This window comes from Saccopteryx bilineata, chromosome 3 (assembly GCF_036850765.1).
Source record: "Saccopteryx bilineata isolate mSacBil1 chromosome 3, mSacBil1_pri_phased_curated, whole genome shotgun sequence".
In the NCBI taxonomy this organism is placed as follows: Eukaryota; Metazoa; Chordata; class Mammalia; order Chiroptera; family Emballonuridae; genus Saccopteryx; species Saccopteryx bilineata.
The window spans coordinates 147,116,247-147,142,765 of NC_089492.1; the positions used below are offsets into that span (position 1 = coordinate 147,116,247).

Here is a 26,519-nt window from a genome sequence, read left to right on the forward strand (position 1 = left end):
TTACCCATGGTTGTGAATTTCTCAAATGTTCTTCTTTTGTTGATTTTGAATGTTTTTTATTGTGTTTGGAGTATACACTGGTATGATTTCCATCCTTTTAGATTTATCAAGGCTTGTTTATGGCTGAGCGTAAGTTCTATGCTGGACTGAACTCCATGTGCACTCAAGAGGAGGTACCTCCAGTTGGGGCTGGGTAGAGTATTTTACGTCCCTGGAGTTGAGTTATAGTTTTGTTCATTCCTAATGCTTCATTATTGATCTTCCACCTGGAGGTTCTGTCAGGTATGCAAAGTGGGGAACTGGGGTCTCAAGTGTTATTTTTAAATTGTCTATTTCTCCCTCCCTTCAGTTCTGTTAGTCTTTGCTTCCTATATTTCAGGGCTCTGTTGTTGGGAACCAGCAGGACCTGTTTCCCTATGTAGGGCCATGGCTGTCCCTATACAGGAGCATAGCTGAAGCATGGACAACCCTTTTAAAAACTGTTACCAGCCTGGCCAGGTGGCTCAGAGGATAGAGCATTGTCCTGGTACACAGTAGTTGTGAGTTTGATCCCAGTCATGGCACATATGAGAAGCACTCAATGAGTGTACAACTAAGTAGAACAATGAATTGATGGTTCTCTCTCTCTCTCTCTCTCTCTCAAATTAATGGAAAATTAAAAAATGAATAAATAAAAACTGTTACCAAGTTGCTGACTGTTAAGAGGACAAGAGCTTCCTCCTACATGAGGATCGTTGCCTTCAGGGGGACTTTGAAGATGAACTGCCCTACACTGAGACAGGAAATAGCACAAAGTAGAGTGGAGTAGTTGGAAGGTCTGGAAACACCTGGTGTTTCAGGCCCTGAAGGTTGAAGATGATGGCACACAAGTTTTACTCTCTCTCTCTCTCTCTCTCTCTCTCTTCCCCTCTCCCTCTCCCTCTTTACTTTGGCTTTGAGCGACATTGTCTAAGTGAACAATCATCCTGTGAGCACCAGATCGGATCCTGTGGCACCAACATGGTTCTTCTATCTCCCCCCGTCCCTCCCAGCTAGCTCTGCCTCCCTTTACCCACTCTTCTCTCCATTTCTGGTTGGTGACCAGATTTAGCAATTAAGACTCGTACTTCACAAGTTAAATTGCACAAGTAATTTGTGTGAGGTACCTACACCTATACTTACTTGTAGTTGATGTGAAATCCAAATATAACTGGGTTCTTTACTTTCTCTTGCCATCCTAACAGGGTTAGTGAGGACTGGCTTGAGAAGTTATAATTTATATTCTGCGGATTAATAATGTATTTCCATTTCTGAAGGAATGCCAAAGATAGTTCTATATTAGGTTCCGGTCCATTACAGTTTTAAACTCTGACTCGGTAGCAAATGAATGTCCTGGCTGAGATTCAGCTCTAGGCCATGGCCAGCTCTAGGCCATGGCCAGACCCACTCACTTCCTTTGGACCTACATGAGTCCCTTTCTTCACCCATTTTTGGTCTGCATACTCCATGTCTATTTTTAACTCTGCCACGTACTTGCCATTTCATTCCCTCTTTCCCCCCAGGACCCACTGAGAAGGACTGTTATAGAAACCCTGCCTTCTTCCAGGAACGTGCTCTCAAAGTGTGTCTTGTGCCTGGAAATGCTTCGCACGTTGCATCCAGAATAGGGGTGGGAGTGCAGTTCAGAGCCACAGTTTCCTCCTCGTTCGTTTGGGCTTGGTCCCCAGGAAGGAGGCGCAGACTCTGAAGTGAAGGAACAGAATGGTTTCTGCCAACAGCCACCACCAAGATGAGCATGTAGCTCATGGTGTCTCCTCTGGTGGCTCCTTAGGCCAACTGGTGCTTCTGGTCACCCAGTGGAGTCTCCAGTTCTTAGAGGCGAGGTGAGGCCCATTACCACCCTTGAGGTGTAACAAGCTTGTCCAGAATTCCAAAATGTTATTTTTGGCCCCTTCGTCTTAATTTCAACACCTATATCCTGAAATAACAGCACTGTGTATCCATACGCTATTATTGCAAGCCCATTATTATGAGGACTAAACATAGGCTTTAAGATTCTTTTCCCAAAATGCTTTTGGTTACTTCTTTTTTTTTTATTCAATACTCTTTTGTCTTTTCTGATTTTATAAGTACTCTCATTTTATAGAAATTTTTAAAGTGTAGTGAAAAAATAAGACACTCCTCAATTTCCCCATTTCCAGACAGAGATATGCTTAAGGAAAAAGGTAGATATACTGCTCACAAAAATTAGGGGATATTTTATTGCTTGATATTTGGCATAGCACTAGACTTTTCCTGGGAATCCCCTCTGGACAGAGATGTGGAGAGACTGGAGGAGTTTATGGAGGGAGGACGAAGAGAAGGAACTCAGAAAGAGCTGATGTGTTTTAAAGGGATTCAGAGAAAAGTTTGTTGGGTGAGGTGCAAATGACGCTTTCCTGTCTCCCCACCAAAAAATGTCATAAAATCCCCATTATTTGTGTATTCTTTTGGAGTGATTTTATATTGGGGTGGAGTGGGGGTAGAATAAAGGACATACTAACATTCACCTCAGGAAGAGCAGAGGATCCACGGGCTATATAATGAAAAGAAATACAGATTAAAACAAAATCTAGTATCCTGTCTTCTGAAGTTAACATTTGGGCCTGCCTGGGCAGTGGGGCAATGGATAGAATGTTGGCCTGGGATGCTGAAAACCCAGGTTCGAAATGTCGAGGTCTCCGGCTTGAGTGCAGGGTTGCCGGCTTGAGTATGGGATCACAGACATGACCCCATGGTCCTGGTTTGAGCCCAAAGGCCACTGACTTGAAGCCCAAGGTCGCTGGCTTGAGCAAGGGCTCACTTGCTCTGCTGGAGCCCCCCAGTCAAGGCACATATGAGAAAGTAATCAATAAATAACTAAGATGCCACAATGAAGAATTGATGCTTCTCATCTCCTCCTTTCTGTCTGTTTCTCTCAAATAAATAAATATATAAATAAATAAAGTAATATTTGGGACGGGTTTTTTTTTGGGGGGGGTTGTATTTTTCTGAAGTTAGAAACGGGGAGGCAGACTCTCGCATACGCCCGACCGGGATCCACCCGGCATGCCCACCAGGGGGCGATGCTCTGCCCATCTGGGGTGTTGCTCTGTTGCAACCAGAGCCATTCTAGTGCCTGAGGCAGAGGCCATAGAGCCATCCCCAGCACCTGGGCCAACTTTGCTCCAATGGAGCCTTGGCTGTGGGAGGGGAAGAGAGAGACAGAGAGGAAGGAGAGGGGGAGGGGTGGAGAAGCAGATGGGCGCTTTTCCTGTGTGCCCTGGCTGGGAATTGAACCTGGGACTCCTGCATGCCAGACAGACGCTCTACCACTGAGCCAACTGGCCAGGGCTGGGACAGTTTCTTTAACGGTCTAAATAGTAAGGTGATCAATCGTCCTCCTTTAGGGAGGACAGTCCTTCTTTTGTAAGTTCTATCCTCTCTCAAAAAATGTCCTCCTACATGTCCTCCTTTTTGATATTGGAAGGTTAATCTGTAAATGTTCGTATTTGATCGATGCAGAGTCGATCCATACGTGTGATGTGACATATTTGTATTTGACATGACGATTCATCAAGGATCAGTACAGTGTGGTGAGACACGATTATGAGACTCATGCACTTTGCACGGGAGACCTTGAGAGAGTGCGCAAATGGCTTTGTGTACTTCTTACTGAAACATAACACGGTACATACGACATTGTAGACTCACAATTATTTTTTTCTCAATGAATATTTAGTCATAGACAGGTAAGCACAATTCATGTTTTATTACCAATTTAATAATTTCCAAATATGTATAATTTTATTTACAAGTATTTTCCCTAAATTTGAGTTTTAAAGTGGAAATCTAACCTCAAACCATATCTATTAATAATGTATTTTGATTAAATAGTTGCATAAAAGAGACATTTTTTAATTAGAAAATGACAAATACAACTGAATATCACTCCAAATTAGTGGTTTTGTTTGATATTTAGTTTTACTAAATGAATACCTTTTTCTTACAATTATTAAAAATTAATAGGCATGTAAACATATAATTACAATATAAAATATTGCAAATGCTTTTATTATGCATTTATCATAGTGTATTATTGTTGCAATGAATAAAATGTTTCTTTTATTTATGATATTCTTTTCAATTTATTTTTGTCCTCCTTTTCATTGTAAAAAAGTTTGTCACCTTATAAATAGTAATATTTTAGGCTTTGCCACCAAATGTTTGTTAACTTTGTTGCGTGTTTTATGAGACAGCTGAAAGAGATCGAGATTGAAGTGGTTCCGAGAAAGGAAGAGCTATTTTATTTTATAGTATGTACTATAATAATTGTTAATTAAGGAAATTCTTTGCTCTGTTCCCTGCCACAATGAGAACATTTACTTTAGGCCTTTACCTCTCAGGTCTTCAATTGTTCAAGCAGCATGAGTAACACTCAGTCATGCTGGTGGGGACATTGATGTGTGGCCTGGACGGAAACAGGCACTTCCCTTTCAGGGAAGAGGAAGGACCACATGCACGGGATGCCCAGGAGCCCCGTGTCTGACATTCCCACCACCTTACTAATACTGGGTCCACATCTTCACTCTTCACTCAGGTCGAGGAAGTTGATCCGCTGAGTAATGGCTCCGTCATGATTTTTAACACCTCTGCTTCTCCACCTCTGTACCAAATTGAGCAGCTGCGAGCCCTGGCTAATTACAGCATTGGCGTGTCCTGCAGGAACGAGATTGGCTGGTCCATGCGGAGCCCTTGGATCCTGGCCAGCACCACAGAAGGAGGTAATTCCTAGCGTTCATAATATTGCTTCTAACGGCGTGTAATTAAACAAGGTCTTCCCAGTGGCCTGATTTAGAGTTTAAATTTTGCTTTGTTTGGTCTTTGTCTTTGGAGGAGAATTTTATTAAGGTGGCCAGTGAAAATGAGAAACTTAAAAACTACATATAGGTAATATGTATCTTCTTTTGCATAAGAAGCTAATAGTAGCATACTCTTTATGCATATAGTATTTTTTAATTAAAATATAATGATATAAAAGTTATTACTCATAGCACCAAACTCAAGAAACCTAATGAATTTGAAGATGGCTAACGTTCACTAAACACTATGTGCACCACTTCCTTAGATCCTCCTAGAAGCTCTGTGGAGTAGGTACTATTATCTCTATAGAATCTTGCTCATAGCAGATTTCATTTGCATCTTTAAACTTTAAATAATTTTCTGTGTGCTGCTATTGAATTCTGATTTTTTTTTTCTTTTCTATGAATACTGGAATAAATACTGTAGTTTTGTTAAATACGAGTCACACAGTTTTCATCCTTTCCCACTTAGAGCTCTAGGTCACTCAGAACCTCCAGTGTGACCTTAACTTGAGCCGTACCCAATCAGTGATCTTGTCTTAATGCAGACCGAGGCAGGTCCTGATCAGAAATTATTAGGATTTAATCCTGCAGAAGTGAAACTCTAGTGCCAAAATTTTACAATCCCCAAATGAGAAAGAAAACATTTGAGAACAATTTTTATATGCTGTGTTGCATTTTCATTGAGTTCAAAATACTTTCTGATTTCTTCTTTGACCCATTAATTATTTAGGGGTGTCACTTAGTTTCCAAATATTTAAGGTTATTTTTTTTTGATATCTGTGTATTGATTTCTAATTTCATTTTGTTGGACCAGAAAACATAGTTTATATCACTTCAATTTTTTAAAATTTATTGAGACTCATTTTATGGTTTAGAATATGATATATCTTGGTAAATGTTTGGTGTGCACTTGAAGAGAATGTGCATTCTGCTCTTATTAGATGGTGTATTTTATAAATGTCAATTTTTTGAAGTTGTTTTTCAAATTGTATTTTTATTATATTCTACCTATTTCTATCAGCTATTTAGAAAGAAGCATTGAAATCTGCAGTTATAATTATGTATTTATCTATTCCTATTTGCAAGTTTTGTTTTAAATGGGGTTTTTTTTTTTGGATTTTTTTGGTTTTTGTATTTTTCTGAAGCTGGAACTGGGGAGAGACAGTCAGACTCCCGCATGCGCCCGACCGGGATCCACCCAGCACGCCCACCAGGGGGTGACGCTCTGCCCACCAGGGGGCGATGCTCTGCCCCTCTGGGGCGTCGCTCTGTTGCGACCAGAGCCACTCTAGCGCCTGGGGCACAGGCCAAGGAGCCATCCCCAGCGCCCGGGCCATCTTTGCTCCAATGGAGCCTCGTTGCAGGAGAGGAAGAGAGAGACAGAGAGGAAGGAGAGGGGGAGGGGTGGAGAAGCAGATTGGCACTTCTCCTGTGTGCCCTGGCCGGGAATCGAACCCGGAACTTCTGCACACCAGGCCGACGCTCTACCACTGAGCCAACCAGCCAGGGCCTAAATGTTTTAGAGCTCTGTTATTTTGCACATGAATGTTTAATTTTGCTATGGTCTCCTAATAAATTGACTACTTTATCATTATATCATTATGAAATTACTTTCATCATTGGTAATATTATCTTCTGTGAAGTCTACTTTGCTATTATAATAGCCATTTTAGCTTTCGATTCATTCTTATTTTTAACTTATTTCTATCTTTATATTCAAAGTGTGTTTTATTTAGGGAGCATATACTTTGGTCTTGCTTTTTAATCTATTCACAATCTCTGCCATTAAATTGAAGTATTTAATTCATTAAAATGTAATGTAATATTCATAGAACCTGCTTCTAACAAATTTCATGTATATCTGTGAACTTTAGGTTTAAAGCATAGGTTTAAATTTGTCACGTTTGTTCCCTTTTTCTTCTTTTAGGCTAATTGAATATTTTTATTCTATCTTATTTCCTTTGTTTGTTTATTAGCTATAACTCTTGCTTTCTGGTTTTCCATAGTTGCTTTAGGATTACTAGTATGCATGTTTCACTTACCACCATTTGCCTTCTAGTGACACAGTACCACCTTATGTATCATGTAGGAACCGTCAAATAGTACAGTTCCATTTTCTCCTCCTGATATTTGAACAATTGTTGTTATCCATTTTACTTTTACATGTTCTAAATCCACTCTACATTGTTACTATTTTTGTTCAAATAATTAATAATTTTAGGTTGACATATAATTAGAAAAAAACATATTTACCCATAAAGTTACCATTTCTAATTTTATTCATTTTTTGGTATGGATCCACATTTTCATGCAATATCATTTTCTTTCTTAAAGGCCTTCATTTTTCATAGTATGGATCTAATAAGTAATTGAGCTTCTGTATGTCTGAGAAAAATTTTTATTTTACCTTTGACATATTTCTGTTGCCTTTGTTTTTGAAAGATATTTTCCTAGATACAGAACTTTAGGTTCACATTTTTTTTTTATTCTCAGTACTTTAAAAATGTTGTGTCACCCTGTTTTCTTGCTTGAATTATCTCTGATAAGACATCTGCGATAGTCTTTATTTGTTCCTCTGTGATGTGTCTGCATGTATTTTTGTCTCCAGTTTTCCCTTTATCATTGACTTTCAGCAATTGTGATGTGCGTTGCTGTAATTTTTAAAATATTACTTGTGCTTGGGGGTTCATTGAATTTCTTGGATCTATGTGTTTATGGTTCACATCTAATTTGGAAACATTTTAGCCATTACTTTTTCAAATATTTTTTGTGTTTCAACCTCTCAGAGGACTCCAGTTATGCATATAACTGATTTGAAGTTGCTTCATAATGCATTGGTATTCTGTTAGTTTTTTACAAACCCTGCTTTTCTGTGTTTTATTTTGGATGGTTTCCATTGTGTTTTCAAATTTACTCCTCTTCTGCAGTATCTAATCAGCCATTAATTCTATCTAGTGTATATTTAATCTCTCACATTGTAATTTTTGTATCTTTTTTGTATCTTTCATGTTTCTACTTAACTTTGGACCATATGAACTGCAGTTGTAATAACTGGTTTAATGTCCTTGGTAATTCTAATGTCTTTGTTATTTCTGGATAGTTTTGATTGATTCATTTACATTCCTATAATGTAGAGGACTTTGCAGTTTATCGGTATAACCGGTAATTTTTGACTGGATTTCCAACATTGTGAATCTTACTAACCTTGTGGGATGCTAGGTATTTTTGTATTCCTGTAAGATTGAGTTTTGTTTTGAGACATTGTTAAACTATTGGGGAAAGTTTGATCCTTTTGAATCTTTTAAGATTTGTGAGGCAGGACAAGAGAACAGTCCTCAGTCTAATGTCAATTATAACCCATTAGTGAGACAAAACCATTGTAGATACTCTGTTCAGTGCTCCTTGACTCGTTAGATTTTCCAGTCTGATGTCTGAGAACAGACACTGTTCGAGCCCTGAGTGAGGCTCAGGCACTGTTCCCTTAAATTCTTTCATGTGTTTCTTATTCTGTCTCCATCCAGAGTCAGCCTAGTGACTCCCCAGCCTTCTCCTGGGCACTTGTCTTTCTTGGTTTACTCTCATTTTCATGAAGCACATTCTCAATTAGCTGCAGGGTAAGTATATGTAAAAGATAAAAACTATGGGAACTTGCATGTCTTTATGTCATACTGGATTGGTAATTTTTCCTAAGAAAATTTTATGTTGGAAATTATTTTCCTTTAAAAGTATTTCTGCATTGCTTTTTATCTTCTTGAGTTGCTGTGGAGAATTCTGATAGTTGAATTTTCTACACGAAGTGTTTTTTAGTTTGTTTTTAAAAGTACTTTTGCTCTTTAACCATGAAGCTGTGATAGGCTGTGGTGTGAAATTTGTTTTTCATCGACATAGCCTTATGTGCCCTTTTGATTTGGAAATGCAAGTGCTTTGGTTGTGAGACATTTTCTTATATATTTTTCTTTCTTTGAAAATGTTATTCTATTTTTCTGTTGAGAAATTGCATTGGACAGTTGTTGGACTTCTACAATTGCTCCCTCAATGATCTCGTCTCAAATTGACCTCCTTTTTTTAATTTTTATTCTACTCTTTTCAAGGTTTATTTGATTTCTAATTTTTCTATTAATTTTTTTTATCATACTGCTAATTTCAAGAGTTTTCATTGATTTTTTTTTCAGTTCTCAAGTACTAGAAATTTTATTTATCTTTGGTATATTACCAGGTTGTTTGTTGTTTTAGTTTCTTCTAGTTGCCTACATTAACTTAGTCTCCCCTGAGCCCTCTGTCTTGTGTGTGGTTTGGGTATTCCAAATGTCAGTGCTGGTTTTCTTTTTTCTGGGACCGCTCACTTTCTCTAGAAAAGAAGTCCCCTGTGCACAGTTTCATGAGTAGAAACATGGCTGCCAATGTTCTAGCAGCCAGGTGAGGAGAATAGGTGAAGTGGAGTCCTCTTCATTCAGGTCACAAACTTGCACTTATTTCCCCATTTGTCAGTCTGGTATCTCATTGTGCCTCCATTCAACTGGTGTACCAAGTCCAGAGGCTTTTCAATTCATAGAATGAGGTATCCTGTCTCCCCTGGGAATTTGAGGGAATTCCTACCAGGTTTATGGAACAGGTTAGAAGAGTCTGAAGGACTGACTACTTCCTCATCAGATTTTCAGTCATCCCATTTTAGTACCTCGGCCCACAGCTTCTGAACCCTTCCTAGTGCTTTTGGGAGAATCAGCTTGCTGAGTTAATTACACCTTCTTCCTCTCTTTTTCAGCTGTCAAACATACGTTGAAATTTATCTTTCATTGTTGACTCCTCTTTACCTTATGAGTTTATATTGTTTTGAATTCCTTACTGTCGTTGTAGAGGGGTCTTAGTATGGAGAAGATATAAAGACATGTTGAGTTAGCCATCTCTCTCCATAAATTCTACAACAGATGCAAAAGAACATGATTCGTTACACAGGTGCAGCCGTAGCTCTGTGACATGTCCTGTGCTGGACTTCCTTCTCCTTGCTCCTGGAATCACAGAGACAGGAGGGTTATGGTACCTTTGTTTTTCCTTTCAGACATCAGAAATATACAACTACAGGCAATGACTTGATCTTTATCTCCCTTGGATATTTTTTTCATGTCAACATACATGATCTACCTAATATTTTTCAGTCACCAGGTAGTAAGTGTGCCATTGGAAAATGTGTCAAAATTTATTATATCACAATTATTGACTAAGTATTACATTTATTCTTTCACTTTTGTGTCAGTAAATATAACACCACCCACAGGAGAATTTTTGTAGATTAAATTCTGGAAATAAAATACTTGGTCAAAAAATATGTTAGTTTCAATTTTAATTGATATAGTCAGTTCTCTCCCCTTTCCCCAAAATTAATGTAGTAATGACCTCAACCTATTTCTCAAATTATATTGTACATATACATAAATACATACTGTCTTTTCCAAAGTGCTCTCACTTTTATTATCCTGTGTCCTTGTGAGAAAGAACAGACAACCTTTTGACATAAAGTGGGCATGTAACTTTGCAGAACTTACTATAAACCAGAGAGTGAAGAGCAGTGCTAAATGCTACATTTTGCAGTTAGCCCAGGAATCTGACCCTCTGATCTCCAATTATGAAATGTCTTTTACACATATATTAATTTTCTGACTGATTAGCTCTGTTCAGACCATCAGTCACCTGCTTCTGGACTTCTGAGGTGTACAGAGTTCCCTGCCTTGTATGTCTCATATGACAGACCTGATCCCCATTCAGTCTGGTTGACCTTCTGCCCCACAGGTTCCTATCGGAGAACCCTGTTCAGGTGCACCTGCCCCGCTTCCCCGGGAGGAGACCGTGCATGCCACTCACCATCTTCCCCTTCTTCCTCTTCCTTGTGCCTTTAGTTTTGAAAGGACTGACTTTTTAAAACCCATGTACTGTTTCAATGGTCCTTAATAGAAAAGAGGGTGAAAAGCTGCAGTTCGTCTCAGTCTCATTTGAGCACTTTCCTAGAACATTCGAACACCAGTCATTCAGAAACCAAGAAGTGAATGAGTCTGTGCTTTTCTCTGCGGTTCATCATCCTTCTCTCCTTTTCCTTTTTAGCCCCATTGGTAGCACCTTTGAACATCACCATGTTTCTGAATGAATCTAGTAAGAAAGTGGACGTCAGCTGGATCAAGCCTCCAATTGAACGGCAGCATGGGGACCTGGTGGGCTACCAGATATCTCACGTGTGGCAGAGTGCGGATGCTTTTGTAAGTTTGAGCGCTAACAGAGTGCACTTGTCTTCTCCAATTTGCTGCTTTGACACTGTTTTAGAAGCTTTCATTTTGTTGAGAGAATGCCAGGTGTTATCGAGCTAGGCAAAGCACCTCTCAGTGGGATATGAAGAATGTCATAAAAATTAGAGGGGACTGAATAGGTATAAAATTCCAAGGAGGCCTTGGCTGGTTGGTGCAGTGGTAGAGCATGGGCCCCACGTGTGGGAGTTCCGGGTTCGATTCCCCATCAGGGCACACAGGAGAAGTGCCCATCTGCTTCTCTATCCTTCTCCCTCTCCTCTCTCTCTCTCTCTCTCTCTCTTCCCCTCCTGCAGCCAAGATTCCATAGGAGCAAAGTTGGCCCAGGTGCTGAGAGTGGCTCCATGGCCTCCGCCTCAGGCGCTAGAATGGCTCCAGTTGCAATGGAGCAACGTCCCAGATGGACGGAGCTTCTCCCCCTAGTGGGCATACCGGGTGGATCCCAGTTGGGTGGCATGCAGGAGTCTGTCTCTTTGCCTCTCCACTTCTCATTTCAGGAAAAAAAAAAAAAATTCCAAGGAATCTTGGGTCCTTTCCTCTCTTATTCATTCATTCATTTATTTATTCAATACGTATTGTAGAACTCTTCTCTGTTGTTACCTGATTCCCACCCACAGGGAGCTTGGGTTCTTGCAGGAAGACGTGTGAACCAACCAGATAACCACAGCAAACAGTCACTCTGTTGAGAAGCTGCAGGCTTAGTGAGCTGATGATTTATAGCCTCTTGGAATTTCAGGGATGCTTCTCTGAAGGAGACAGTCAGAAAAGAGCCCGGCTACATAGGTAATGGCAATGAGTAACCAGTGTGTGAATGACAGGGCTCAGCAAGCACCAGCCGCCTTGACATAGCTCCATAGGAGCCAAAATTAGACAGAAGTCTCAAGCAACCAGAGCAGAGCAGTTGTCACTCATGGCACAGCAGATGGCAGGATCATTAGCCTGGTGGTGCGGGTTCCTGCCCTGAAGCTCAATGGAGCTGTATGATGAACCCAGTGGTGGGTGGTGCCACTGAGGGTCCTCAGGCCAAGAGTTTGGCTCCCTGAGCAGTGAGAACAAACAGCCCATGCTCTGTGCAGGTGCACAGAGGTCTCACTGCCACTGTGACTGCCTGCACTGCCTACCTGACCAGCCCCCACATGGCTCAGGGTCAAGGTGGTTAGGCCTTGCAGTTTGGCTTGCTCAGCCAGGATACACAAGTATGCGTGGCCCGTGCCAGTGCCTCTCCAGTAGGGGTACTTATTGTGGGTTTGGAATTAGCTTGACAGGTGATGGCAGAGGAGAGTTCAGGTGGAGAAAGGTACCATGAGAAGAGGGGATCATGACTCAAGGCCCTGGAACATGAATGCTGTTAGGAGTGTGGTGTGAGAGGATGCTGGACCGGAGAGTTAGGCCGTGTGTGCAGGCCTCCGTATGTTGGCCAAAATGTCAGTTTGGTAGGTGGCAAGGGAGCCAATGAGAGAGAACCTTGAATTTAGGAGTACAGTTTGAGGGTTGTATATTACAAAGATGGCTAATATGACTGTAACCCTTTTATACACAAGAAAATTGAGTTTGTTAAAAGTAACCTTCAAATTGCTTTCTTTCCACCAGAGCATACCCACTGCTAGCTTGCTCAACAGCTTGCTCCCACTGCTCACTGAGGCTGTGGAGAAGGTCCTGCACAGCCCAGTGGCATGATGGGGGAGGGCACACTGGCTGGGAAAGGAGGACCAGGAATCCCTGATTTCTCCTCTTAAGCTCCTGACTTAAATATTAGTCTCATCTTAAAAATACCTTTCATAGCAACATCTATACAAGTGTTTGACCACCTATCTGGGTACTAGGGGCACATTAAACAAGCCACCAGAATTTTCAATGAGTGCTGATTGAATACTAATCTGTGTTGGAGACTGGGGGGTATATCAATGTCAGAATGTCAGATGGCCTCTGACTTACTGAGGAAGTGGCAAGATCCTCTCTAGTTCAGTGAAGACTGTCTGGTGTATATACTAGTTTTATTGCACAATAGCAAACAAAAAGCAAAGCAGTCTGTGCAAAATTTTGACTTCATCCCTAAGTACCTGCTGGTGCTTTTTCAGTGGGAGTGACATTTTTAGCTGTGACTCCCAGTCAAGGCAGAGAGACATCCTACCTTGATTGCTGTGAGGTGTGAAGATCACAGCTGTAGTGGGAACACTTGACTAAGGACAGAAGTGGGGAACACAGCTAAGTGATGAGGCCTTGAGGGGGCAGGGAGGCAGGTCCCAGAAAGGCCTCCTTTATCGCCATCATGGAGAGCCTTCTTCTTTTGTGTTTCATGTTCTCGTCATTCTAACCATGGTGATGGGTCAGATTTTGGCATCACCATGGCATTTGCTCAGGGCATCACATGTAGGTAACATGCTTCTTGGCAGGAGAGAGGGACGGGAATAGCTGCACCCACCAATAATGTCTAGGTTTTGATTCAGTCATTGTCAACCTCACATCATCCAACTTATATCAAAACTGCTATTTCCCAATAGGACAGTTGAGACTTGCTCTTTTTCTTTTGCTGCCTCAGTTTACCTACCAGAAAGCAGACTGTTGGAAGCAGTAGGTGATGGAAGTAGAGGAGACAGAAAGGGCTTAGAAGTCCATGATTTCTCCTGCCTCATAATAACTGATTACAGGTGATTATGCGTACCAATCAGACCTTGTGTTCGAGAGGTGCACCTATGAAAGAAGGAGCCTCCCACTTCCTAGTCTCTTGTCCCAGGACATTGTGCAAGGTGCCTGTGGATTAACTGCATTTGCACCCTGGCTGGGTCAGGGGAATCAAATCTTAGAGAAAAGCTCCCTTTCACAATGCTGAATTCTTAGGATAGTACGTGAGGGCGCAGTCTTCGTGTTGCAATTCAATGGGAATGTTCTCTTTCTCTGGTTGGTAAGAGATAGCAGTATTGACAGACACTTAAGGTGCAAGTCCTTTTTCCTCCTTCTTCTCTGACATGGGTGATAGCTCCTTTTTTAGGGGAGACTCAAGCTGAAGGACAGAGTAATGAAAGCCCTACGAGTGAGTGACGCAGCATGGACCCGATGCTCTCACTGCCACTGCCACTCAGCTGAGCTGTGCATTGTTTTGCCCTTGTTAGATCAGTCCCCTCTGCAATGAGAACAATGCTGCCACAGTTGGGGCTGTGACCTTTCCAATCACTACCTCCTTGGAGTTGCTGGTTCATCCCAGTGAGAAGGTCACTTGCATTGAAATCATGCTAAACTTTGTGCATCGTGATGGTCTTGTGACAACGGAAAAGTTAGTGGCTCATTTTACTTTGTATAAATCCTCTGACGCTGTTGAGCTTCCAGCTTCTGAGCTGCAATGGGAGGCTAATCAAAACAAGAGCAGCTAACCCTGGGAGGAACCTGAGCACCCTTCACCTCTGTTTTTCAACCCCTGTTCTTACACGGCTTCCTTTCATTTCCGTTTTTAGAAAACTTTCACTAAAGCTATGTCTATCTTCTTTTTTTTATTAATTTTTTTTAATTTTATTCATTTTAGAAAGGAGAGAGAGACAGAGAGAGAAGGGGGGAGGAGCAGGAAGCATCAACTCCCATATGTGCCTTGACCAGGCAAGCCCAGGGTTTTGAACCGGCGACCTCAGCATTTCCAGGTCGATGCTTTATCCACTGCACCACCACAGGTCAGGACTATCTTCTTTATGAATGGCCTGGAATTGTATATATACACTTTTTTTAGTAGGAGGAGGGGAGTTAGAGAGACAGACTCCCACATATGCCCCGACCAGGATCCACTTGGCAATCCCTGTCTGGGGCCAGTGCTCAGACCAATCGAGACACTGGCTGTGGGAGGAGAAGGGAGAGAGAGGGGGAGAGGGAGGGAAAGAGAAGCAGATAGTCCCTTCTCATATGTACCCCGACCAGGGATCAAACCTGGAATACCCACATGGTGGGCCAGTGCTCTATCCACTGAACAAACCTGCCAGGGCCTGGAATTAGATATTTTTTTTAGAGATTCCCACTCATGATTCTAATAAGAATAGTTGTTGTATGCACTTTTGAGACTTTTTGGGAAGTGGCTTTTGGGTGGATTGTTGCAGTTTGGCTGAAAACTTGGTTTTCAAAGTTTATAACTTTGTTATTCCACAACTGTGTGTCACTTCCAGACTAGGAGATTCCTCATATACCATGCAAACATTTACTAGATCTTGATGAAGAAATTGACCCTATTTTCTATTTTTCTTGATATCCTTTGCTTTCCCAATAAAAACTCAAAGGTCAGAAACAAGTATAGTCTGTTCTCCTTGAAGCTGGAGCATGTCTTGCCTGTCTTTGCACCGTCTGAACACAGGACCTTGAACTTCCTCTGTAGGCATTTATGGCACTGTGGACTCTCTGTGTGTGGGCCTGGTCAACATCTTGACTAGCAGAATTTCTCTTTGAGGTAGTAATCTCTCCCTCTCTCTCTCTCTGTCTTGTAGACGGCATACATACAGGTCTCATTTTGTTATCCATTCAGTCTCCATATGTCTTTTGATTGAAGCATTTAATCTATTTGTATTTAAAGTAATTGTTGAAAGATATGTATTTATTGCCATTTTATTATTCGTATTTTATCCTTTTTTCTTCCTTTTCTTTTATTTTTTTTTTTTTTTTGTATTTTTTTGAAGCTAGAAACGGGGAGAGACAGACAGACTCCCGCATGCGCCCGACCGGGATCCACCCAGCACGCCCACCAGGGGGTGACACTCTGCCCACCAGGGGGCGATGCTCTGCCCCTCCGGGGCATCGTTCTGTTGCGACCAGAGCCACTCTAGCACCTGGGGCAGAGGCCAAGGAGCCATCCCCAGCGCCTGGGCCATCTTTGCTCCAATGGAGCCTCGGCTGCGGGAGGGGAAGAGAGAGACAGAGAGGAAGGAGAGGGGGAGGGATGGAGAAGCAGATGGGCGCTTCTCCTGTGTGCCCTGGCCAGGAATCAAACCCGGGACTTCTGCACGCCAGGCCGACGCTCTACCACTGAGCCAACCGGCCAGGGCCTCTTCCTTTTCTTAAAGAAGACCTTTTAACATTTCTTGTAATACTGATTTGGTGATGGTGAACTCCTTTAATGTTTTTGTTGTCTGGGAAGTTTTTTATTTTATTTGTTTATGCTAAATGATAGCTTTGCTGGGTGTAGTAATCTTGATTGTAGGTCCTTGCTTTTCATTACTTCGAGTATTTCACACCAGTCCTTTCTTGTTTGCAAAATTCCTATTGAGAAATCAGCTGACAGTCTTTTGGGAGCTTCCTTGTAGGTAACTAACTGCTTTTCTCTTGCTGCTTTTAAGGTTCTCTCTGTCTTTAACCTTTTGCATTTTAATTATGACATGTCTTAGTGTGGGCCATGGGGTTCATCTTATTTGAAACTTCCTGCACTTCCTGAACTGGTATATCTATTTCCTTCACCAGGTTAGGGAAGTTTTCCATCATTATTTTTTATATAGGTATTCAATAACTGTTCTCTCTCTTCTCCTTCTGGCATCCCCATGATGCCAATGTTGATACACTTGAAGTTGTCCCAGAGGCTTCTTATACTATCCCCATTTTTTAGATTTTTTTTTTCCTTTTTGCTATTCTAACTGAGAATAGTACAGACTTGATACTACAAGATAAATTCTGTAAGAAGGACTTACAGGGTCCAGTGGCACAGCCCTCAGGATAATCAAAGCTGGTCATTCTAGGTGTACCCCCCCCCATAGGGCTGTGTGTATCTTCCAGTTGTAGTTGAGTATTGATTGCTGTTGACATGACAGTGGGAAGGATTTACCCCTAGGTCACAGGGCTGCAAGGACTGGCTGGGACCATGAAGGATCAGCTGTGCAGGAGCCCACCCCATGGAACAGGACTTACTTCAGCAGGGCTCTGGTGCCTGCTGAGTCTACCTCTTGAGTATATTGCTTATAGAGGTGGTCAGGTGGTGCTTTGATGTGGTCTGAAGTTATCTGCCAGGTGCACCAGTTCTGGAGCCTCCTGAATAGTGTGGGCCAAGGTCAGCCACCATCTGTGTCCTGCCCGGGGGCCATCCAGCTTGAGCTACAGAACAATCTGCAGATGGTTGCTATTTTTGCTGGGCTTGGACGTGAATGGGACAGTCTCTTGATGTATGTGAACTAGCATTTCTCATCCAGTTCTCATTCTCATAAGGTGTCAATAGACCTTCTGTGAGAAGAGAAGTCATTGAGCAAATAAGTTTATAAAATATTGCATATTGTACTCTTTTTTGAAGAATCAAGTGTCTACTGGAAAATTCTAGGCTCTGTGATATTCTGTGGTAAAGAAATTTGTTTAATTTTGACCCCAGAACTGCCCAACTGTCAGGAGCTCAATTTGATAGACATCATTCTTTTTAGCACTTGTTGTTGCAGGATGATGGCTCTAATGTTGGTTGTTCTGTGGTTGTAAAGGGTGGAGATGTAGATCAGAGGGAAGTTTTATAGCAGAATGTTATGAAGAACCAATTTCTTCAAACATCTATGGAAGCCATAGTATGCTTGAGGGTTCTTTCCCTGGCCTAGAACTCTGCCTTCTGACAAGCCACATTCCTGGGTGCTGGAAAGTGACCCCTTCCTCTTCCTGTTCTCCATGCTCACTGTCAAAGGAAGGCAGAGCATTTGAGCTGGTGTCATTTTTAGATATGAGGAATGGGCATGGTTTTTGTTAGGCCAGACACAGGTCTCAAACACTTCAATCAAATATCCATCAAGGATGGTACATTTTTCTTGGAGGAGAAACCTACAGTGTGTCAGATAAACATCATAGTTTGGGGGGAAAGACAGTCTTGAATGATAGAGGACAACCTTGAGAGATATTATAAGATCAATTCTGTCAAAATGTCAGTTTGACTTTGGGTGATGGATATATAATATAATCAAATGTCAAAATGATATGGAGATATTTTCTTTGAATCTATGTACTCTAATTGATCAATGTCACCCCATTAAAATTGTCTAAATAAAATTTAAAAACAAAAAGATCAATTCTGTAAGAAGGACTTATATTTATAGGGAAAGAAGACCAAATATAGTGCCTTGGGGAACACAGTATAGGAATTCAGAATAGCCTGTGTTGATTACTTACTATGTGCTGGATCATGTGCTCTTCGGTTTACATAAAGGAACTCACTTAGTCCTTGCAAAAATACAGAGAGGAAGATACTCTTCTCACTGTTCATTTGAAGCTCAGAGATGTTGAGTAATTTACCCCAAATCACAAGGCTTGGAATTGGTAGCACTGGGGTCAGAACCCAGGCCTGGCTGACTCCGAAGGTAGTATTTTTCAGAGTCCCACTGGTCTTTCCCAGATACCCATGGTGTTCTTCATAATATAGTGTCTCTTGTTCAAATTCCATAGAGAGGCATCTTAGCAGAAAGAAGAACAGGACATGTTTGAAGAGTAAGATGTGAGAGTTTTGCATTGATGCCTGTGAATTTGAAGCCCTTTTGAACAAATTGTCTTTGTTGTTGTAGCACTATAGAAACTTGTATCTGCTAGTCCTTTCCCCATTGGGTGTTACTATTCTTTGAGGCAATAGAAAGAGCCATATTCCTAAATACAGTTACAAAGATAAGGTTGTACGTTCTCCCAGAGTTGAAGATATTAAAGTTTTTTGATAACTGAACACAAACAGTATTGCGGTCGCCCTGGTGAATTAATGTCCACAATGAGAAACAGGATGTCATGTTTTGGAAGATGTGCTTTACCCCAATAGGCCAGGTCCACTTATTTTATATGTGAGTAAAGTTGTAATCAATGTCATACTATACTTCATTTCCTAGAAACTCTCTTGTATTTTAAGTCCTTGAAGTTATGGGCCTGTGTTGGGTCAATAATGAGAAATATGCAGTCAGCCCATGCCATGTGCACATGAGCAGACCACCTCATGCCAGGAGTACTGCCCGACCTTTGGTGGTCGGCACCTGACACCAAGGGGATAAGGGGATCATCCAACAGGGTGGCTCCTGCGTGTGTGTGATTTTAACTAGGTTTCTCTGTCAGCTTTCAGAATCAAAATTAAAATAATATTTGAGGAGATGGATATGGTCACTCCTCTTTTCACATGGCATCAAAACAGAATGGATAAGTGACATCACCTTTTTAAAATGAGAAAATGGTTGAACCTTCCATTAAAATGTTTATCACAGCCTGACTAGGCAGTGGCGCAGTGGATAGAGCAGTGGTAGTCAACCTGGTCCCTACCACCCTCTAGTGGGAGTTCCAGCTTTGATGGTGGGCGGTAGCAGAGCAACCAAAGTATAAATAAAAAGAGAGATTTAACTATAGTAAGTTGTTTTATAAAGATTTATTCTGCCAAACTTAGCGAAAATCCGACATAAAGTACTTGGTAATTATTATTATATGCTTTAACTTGCTATAACTCTGCTTTATAGATTTTATAAAGTAAAGTTACTTCCCTACTTTATAAATCACCATTACTGTGAAACTGGTGGGCAGTTAGAAAATTTTACTACTAACAGAGATACAAAAGTGGGCAGTAGGTATAAAAAGGTTGACTGCCCCTGGGATAGAGCATCAGACTGGGACATGGAGTGTTGTTATTGTTCAGGGTTTCATGAAGAGGAGCCACAAAGGAATGAGGCAGCAACAATACTGCAAGTGGAGGACCCCAATCTCTCCAGGACTGAGGTGCCTTGGAGAGATCAGCTATCCAATTTATTAAGCAGAAATATGTTATCTTGTGTAAGAAATTAACAACAGAATACAGTGTACAATTTTATTATTTAGTTTTGCAAAACTGATTAGATTTCTCTTGCCCTTTCTGAGACATAACACCACACCATCTGCTGTCTGATTCCTGACCTGCAGAAACCTCCAGTTGGGCCAAGCATCCATGTCCTTGGGCCTTCCCTGGACACGACTGCTTTTAGTCACATAAGTTTGGTCTTGACCTTCACTTTCTCAGGATGGGAACAGAAAGTCACTCGGTGCTTTGGCTTTCCTTCAACAATGGAGGACCCAGGTTTGAAACCCTGAGGTCGCTGGCTTGAGCACAGGCTCATCTGGCTTGAGTGTGGGATCATAGACATGACCCCATGTTCGCTGACTTGAGCCCAAAAGTTGCTGGCTTGAAGCCAAAGGTCACTGGCTTGAGCAAGGAGTCACTCACTCTGCTGTAGCCCCCCAGTCAAGGCACATACGTGAAAGCAATCAATGAACAGCTAAGGAGACTAAAGAGCCACAACGAAGAATTGATGCTTCTCATCTCTCTCCCTTCCTGTCTGTCTGTTTCTATCTGTCTCTCTCTCTCTGTCTCTGTCACACACAAAAAAATGTTTATCATATATCTTTCTAATCACTACTTCAAAATGTGTTATAATTCCACCCCTAGAATGGGATAATTTTTATATGTCTCTGAAATGTGTGACAAGTAAGCAGTGCCTGGCATCACTCCCATCTGCACTAAGGTTTCAGTATGCAACAGCAGCCCTGGTAGTGGCCATTGCTGCGCTTGGGTGACATGTGCTCCAGGCCAGGCGCCATTCCAAGCACTTTACACTAATTAGCTCTTTACTCATTTCAGCAAGGAAAGGAGGAAATAAAAAAGTCACTTCTCTGGGTTTTCATAGTCAGTTTTAGGCCCAAAGCCAGTGGTTCTCAAAGTGTGCGCCCTGGAAGATTTCCAGGTGCAATGGTATTCCAGAGAAATATGTGCCTGTTGGGGACCAAAAAACCAACAGGGTTTTTGGAGTTTGATTTTTAGGGGACAGAGGTGTGGGGAATTGGCTGTAAGCGGACAGTCTGCCCAACCCCCCCACCTCACTTGCCTAATTAGGTTGCAAAAGGCTGTTAAGCTGTGTTGCTGGATTGTTTACACTAGCCCCATGTTCTCCGGAAAGACTGGAGGCAAGTTTCTCCTATCCTTTGTTTGGTGTAAAGTTAAGATGATATGTATGGTGGGGGTTTTCTGCACTCAACACAATTAAGAGTAAAAAGAGAGGAATTCTTCAATGTATTGATGAGGAAATGAGAGTTTGCCTTTCAATTTATGCCCAAACATTGAAGAAATCACTAGAACACATCACACTCATGTTTCTCATAAACACAAGAGTGAATAAACACATTCGTACCAGGACCTGCCGAATTTATTAAATCTTACTAAGAATGTATCTATATATATAAAAAGATAACGTTTTTGTCTTTTTTTATTTTTTAACCCTCTCTTTTATGAATTCTGAAAAGCATAACTCAAAAAATGTAACATAAAAATGTTTTTTTATGTCAGAATAAATTTAATTTTGTCATATTTATTTCATTTAATTACCATAAAAGCATAGTTGGACTTTATATTATTTTCTTTAATATTTGACTTAATTATTATAACATATTTCTCAGAAATTTGTATATAGTGCACCTACAATTATTTGTAGGATTTTAAATGTACCCAACTTCAAAAAGTTTGAGAACCACTGCCCTAAGCCAATAGGTATCATAAAATACTTTTATGTTCATTTTTAAAAGGCTAGTTCTGTTTTTGTTAGGATTTCTCTCCTAAAGATTTTAATTTTTTTTTACAATTATGCGTTTTCTCTTATTTTGAGATAATTTCTCATAAATGATATTTTGTATTTGAGACTTTAGATAAAACATCCAGAACCAGAAGCAGGCCCTGTTCCTGGTCAAACATGGAGTCTGTAGTAAGGTCTGTCAGGTGGCAGTCTCAAAGTGGACATGCTATTCCTTGGCTGTCTGCCTGACAGCAGGGCAGGTTTGGGCCCGGGAGTTGCTCTGCTTGGTAATTTTCTGTCCCTACAAATTAGAGAATGATCAGCTAACCCATAATCAAAACTGAGTTTGGTACAAACTTGCAATGAGTAATAAATATGTCCTACAGCTCTAATGCATGGTACAGTGAATACAGACAACAATATTGTATTATAATCATCACATTTGCCAAGAGAGTAGACCTTAATTGTTCCAACTGGCCCTGGCCAGTTGGCTCAGTGGTAGAGCTTCGGCCCAGCATGTGGATGTCCCAAGTTGGATTCCCGGTTAGGGCACACAGGAGAAGCCCATCTGCTTCACCCCTCCCCCTCTGGACTGACTCTTTCTCTCTCTCTCTCTCTCTCTCTCTCTCTTTCTCTCTCTTCCCATTCTGCAGCCATGGCTCAACTGGAATGAGTTGGCCTGTGTGTTGAGGATGGCTCCATAGCTTTCGTCTCAAATGCTAAGAAGAGCTTGGTTGCTGAGCAACAGTGCAACACCCCAAATGGGCAGAGCGTCACCCCCTAGTGGGCTTGCTGGGTAGAATCGAGTCAGGTCATATGCAGGAGTCTGCCTCTGCCTCCATTCCTCTCACTGAATTAAAAAAAAAAAAGATAATTCTGAGACGTGATAAAGGTGTTAACTATGGCAAGTCATTTTGCAACAATAGAGTCCAATGGACTAGAAAAACCAAGTTTTTAAGCTTGTATTTTCCCTTTTCACCGCTTGTCTGAGGGCATTTCTGGGTCCTGATGGTCACTGCCTGTCAGATTTAGAGACAGATTCTGGGTGGCTGACCCAGGTCCCTCCTTGGTCATGAGTGATGGGACCGGTTCCACCCGACACGAAGTGACTGGCATGAAACAGTGACTGCAGGATAAAGTTACCCCTCGAACCAGGCATCTCTGTTCACTGGTAACTGTGGCATCTGTGCTCACATGACGGGGTAGGTTTCTCTTTCTCTCTGTAAAATTTCATTTCCAGAATTCAGAGATAAAAACACATTAGAGCTTCCACCCCTGCAGTTCCTACTGAAAAGCCAGCCCAGACACACAGAAAATTAGTTCTCTACCCCAGAGAACATCATTGCATTGAGCTTTGGAAACAAAGGGTAAACTGCTACATAAACAGTCCTGGTTACTGTTTTCAAAAGTCATCTCCCCCTGTGTCATAACAGCTCATCTTACATAGCAGTGGCTTTAAAACAAAATAAATAAAAGTAAAATCAGATTTTTAGAAATTGGGCAAATTGTACTTTTGTCACACTGGTAGAAAAAAAATAGTGTCAATACCCTCTTAAATGGAGATTTCAGTCAAAATTTTTATAATTGCAAGGAACAAGCCCATTTATGCTGGTTCATGGGAGGCTGGCAGGTGGGCAGCATCAGGCACAGGGTGGCTTCTGGGCAGTGTCCTGTGGTGGTTCTGAGGGGCTGGAATCATCTGGGTGTGTCGACTACGTGCCCCGTCTCTTCCAGAGGCATCTATCTTTACTGCCAGTCTACCATAACTGCTGTGGCCTCATAACCCTGGTTGCTACCAGCTCATCCTGTGTCCCTCCATCCCTGTATTCCTGTACTTTTGTTCCATTGGCTGTGGAAACATGGCCACTGCTCCCCGGGATGTGGTGCGATGACTTTCCCACAGGAGGAACTACGCAGAGCAGGTGACATGTCCTGGACAGCTTGGTGTTAAATTTCCTTCTTTCTTGTCCATTCCTCAGAAGGAGCTATCTGAACAAGTCGGCCAGAATGACAGCCATGCTCAGCTTCCTATTCAAGTCCACAATGCCACATGCATAGTGAGGATCGCCGCCATCACCAAAGGAGGGGTTGGACCTTTCAGCGCTCCAGTGAAAATATTCGTCCCTGCACATGGTGAGAGCCGGCTCCCCATTGGCTCATGGAGCAGGTCCATCCTGGCAGCATACAGATCGCCAGAGGGCACCTTATAGGGTGGATGGCTGGTTTAAGACTGAAATGCACGGACCAAAGGGAATTTTTGCCATGTTTGAGAGAGTTGATAAGATCACATACCGCACCATCATGTGAGTCCTCCCACTAGGGTGACTGAGAATGGTTCAACTTTCTAGGAGGACTGGTCTGCTCAGGGTAGCTAGTTTAACTTGGTTTACTGACTATAGTTAAATGACATACAGTGACCGAGTGCTGGAAAGGCAGAATGGCTGATCTTTCACTCTCTAGAATTGGTACTGTTTGTTTACTTGCTAGTGTTTGTTTTGCAGGTTTAATCATTGCTGCTTGTCACATTATTGCCCATTTAAGCCTTGGGCAGCGTGCTGCATGATTGGCAGTCCAGACCATGCAGTGTTTCCTGCAGAAGCCATCCTCATGTGGCCCCAGGCTCCCCAAGTGCCCACCCTGTCTGCTGGCTTTTGCGTGTTGTTGGAGTGTCCTCTGGCAGGGTGCTACCTGGGCGCCCCAGGTGGCCTGAATGCTGTGCTTACTTCCCTGGATGAGGGGGGCCATTTGTCCTGTCCTAGACTGTTTGATGTGAAACTGCTGTCATCAACTCCATGCACAGACATCTCTATCAGTGTGACCTGTGCATTCACACACCCCTGTAAACACGGCCTTTGTACTTGTATCAGACAGTGAGCAGATCGGTGAGTTCCCAGCAATCTCTCCCAGTGACCCTCACACATGCTCTCCCTGTAGTGCAGAATTGGAGCTGTCTGACATGTCCTGCAGCCCGCAGGGGCTCTGTTCCTGGGACCATTAGTAACTGGTGATGGGGACACAAGGCTGTCTGCCTGGTAGAAAGTCAAAAAACAAGATTCTGATGCTTAAAGGCACAGGTTAAAAAATTGGACTTGAAGATGACAGAGCTTCTATCTCTATACATAATAAGCTCTCCGGAATTATTAAAGCTTTGCTATACGGGTAGTCCTTGCTTTGCACAATTCTGATACATATATACATTTTAGTTATCACTGTGGAGTTAAGTAACACCATTTTTTTTTTTTTTTTTAGTGAGAGGAGGGGAGGCAGAGACAGACTCTCGCATGCACCCTGACCAGGATCCACCCAGCAAGCCCACCAGGGGTTGATGCTCTGCCCATATGGGGCATTGCTTCATAGCAACCAGAGCCATTTTTTTTAGTGCTAGAGGCGGAGGCCATGGAGCCATCTTCAGCGCCCAGGGCCAACTCACTCCAATTGAGCCATTGCTTCAGGGGGAGGGAGGGTGAAGAAGCAGATGGGTGCTTCTCCTGTGTGCCCTGACCAGGAATCGAACCAAGGACCTCCACATGCCGGGCCAATGCTCTACCACTGAGCCAACTGGCCAGGGCCAAATAACACCATTCTTTTTTTTTTTTTTTTTTTTTTTTTAACCAACAGGGTTTTTGGAGTTTAGATTTTTTTGTTTGTTTGTTTTATTTTTTACAGAGACAGAGTGAGTCAGAGAGAGGGATAGACAGGGACACACAAACAGGAACGGAGAGAGATGAGAAGCATCAATCATTAGTTTTTCATTGCACGTTGCAACACCTTAGTTGTTCATTGATTGCTTTCTCATATGTGCCCTGACCGCTGGCCTTCAGCAGACCGAGTAACCCCTTGCTGGAGCCAGCGACCTTGGGTTCAAGCTGGTGGGCTTTTGCTCAAACCAGATGAGCCCGCGCTCAAGCTGGCGACCTCGGGGTCTCGAACCTGGGTCCTCCACATCCCAGTCTGACACTCTATCCACTGCGCCACCGCCTGGTCAGGCAACACCATTCTTTAACAATATGGTTCAAGTGTGTTACCGTATTGAATATACACTTCACCGCTGGCTTTCAATTCACAAATCTACATGGATGACAGGCTCCTTGTGACCATGACCAGGGTGTTACTTCTAAAAGTCTGTTGGTGGTGCCTGACCAGGTGGTGGCGCAGTACATAGAGCATCGGCCTGGGATGCTGAGGACCCAGGTTTATAACCTGAGGTCACTGGCTTGAGCGTGGGCTCATCCAGCTTGAGTGTGGGGTCACTGGCTTGAGCGTGGGATCATAAACATGACCCCATGGTTGCTGGCAACTGGCTTGAACCCAAGGTTGCTGGCTTGAGCAAGCGGTCACTTGCTCTGCTGTACTCCCCCACCCCCAGTCAAGGCACATATAAGAGAGCAAACAATGAACAACTAAGGTGCCACAATGAAGAATTGATGCTTCTCATCTCTCTCCCTTCTTGTCTGTCTGTCCCTATCTGTCCCTCACTCTGTCTCTCTCTATCTCTCTTGCAAAAAAAAAAAAATTAGAACAAAAAGTCTGTTGGTGGTTGATTACTGCAATTCTTTATTCAGTTCACTTACATCTAAGGCATATCACTGTGCTGTCCCCTTGTCAACAAGTGACAAACCCACATTACATGTTACAAAAATGGATCATTTAAAGAGGGAGTTGCTCTGGGCAGGCGGTTGGTTCAGTAGATACAGTGCCAGCTCAGCCTGGTGTATGAATGTCGCGGGTTCAATTCCCAATCAGGGCACAAAAGAGAAGAACCATCTACTTCTCTATCCCTACTCTCCCCTTTTCCTCCCGCAGCCAGTGGCTCAATTAGTTCGAGCATCAGCCCCAGGCACTGAGAATAGGTTGGTTGATTCTAGCATCAGCCCCAGATGGGGATTGCT

The 26,519-nt window shown here is 42.3% G+C and overlaps 1 protein-coding gene across 3 annotated transcripts in view; it reads left to right on the forward strand.

The window, feature by feature from the left end:
• The window catches only part of MERTK (MER proto-oncogene, tyrosine kinase), a 128,212-nt gene that overhangs the window by 68,621 nt on the left and 33,072 nt on the right, over nucleotides 1–26,519 (forward strand). For all 3 annotated transcript variants that reach the window (XM_066267665.1, XM_066267666.1, XM_066267667.1), the window contains 3 exons: nucleotides 4,598–4,781; nucleotides 10,956–11,107; nucleotides 23,610–23,763. In XM_066267665.1, coding sequence (XP_066123762.1) covers nucleotides 4,598–4,781; nucleotides 10,956–11,107; nucleotides 23,610–23,763 — 490 coding nt within the window. The remainder of the gene's footprint in view (nucleotides 1–4,597; nucleotides 4,782–10,955; nucleotides 11,108–23,609; nucleotides 23,764–26,519) is intronic.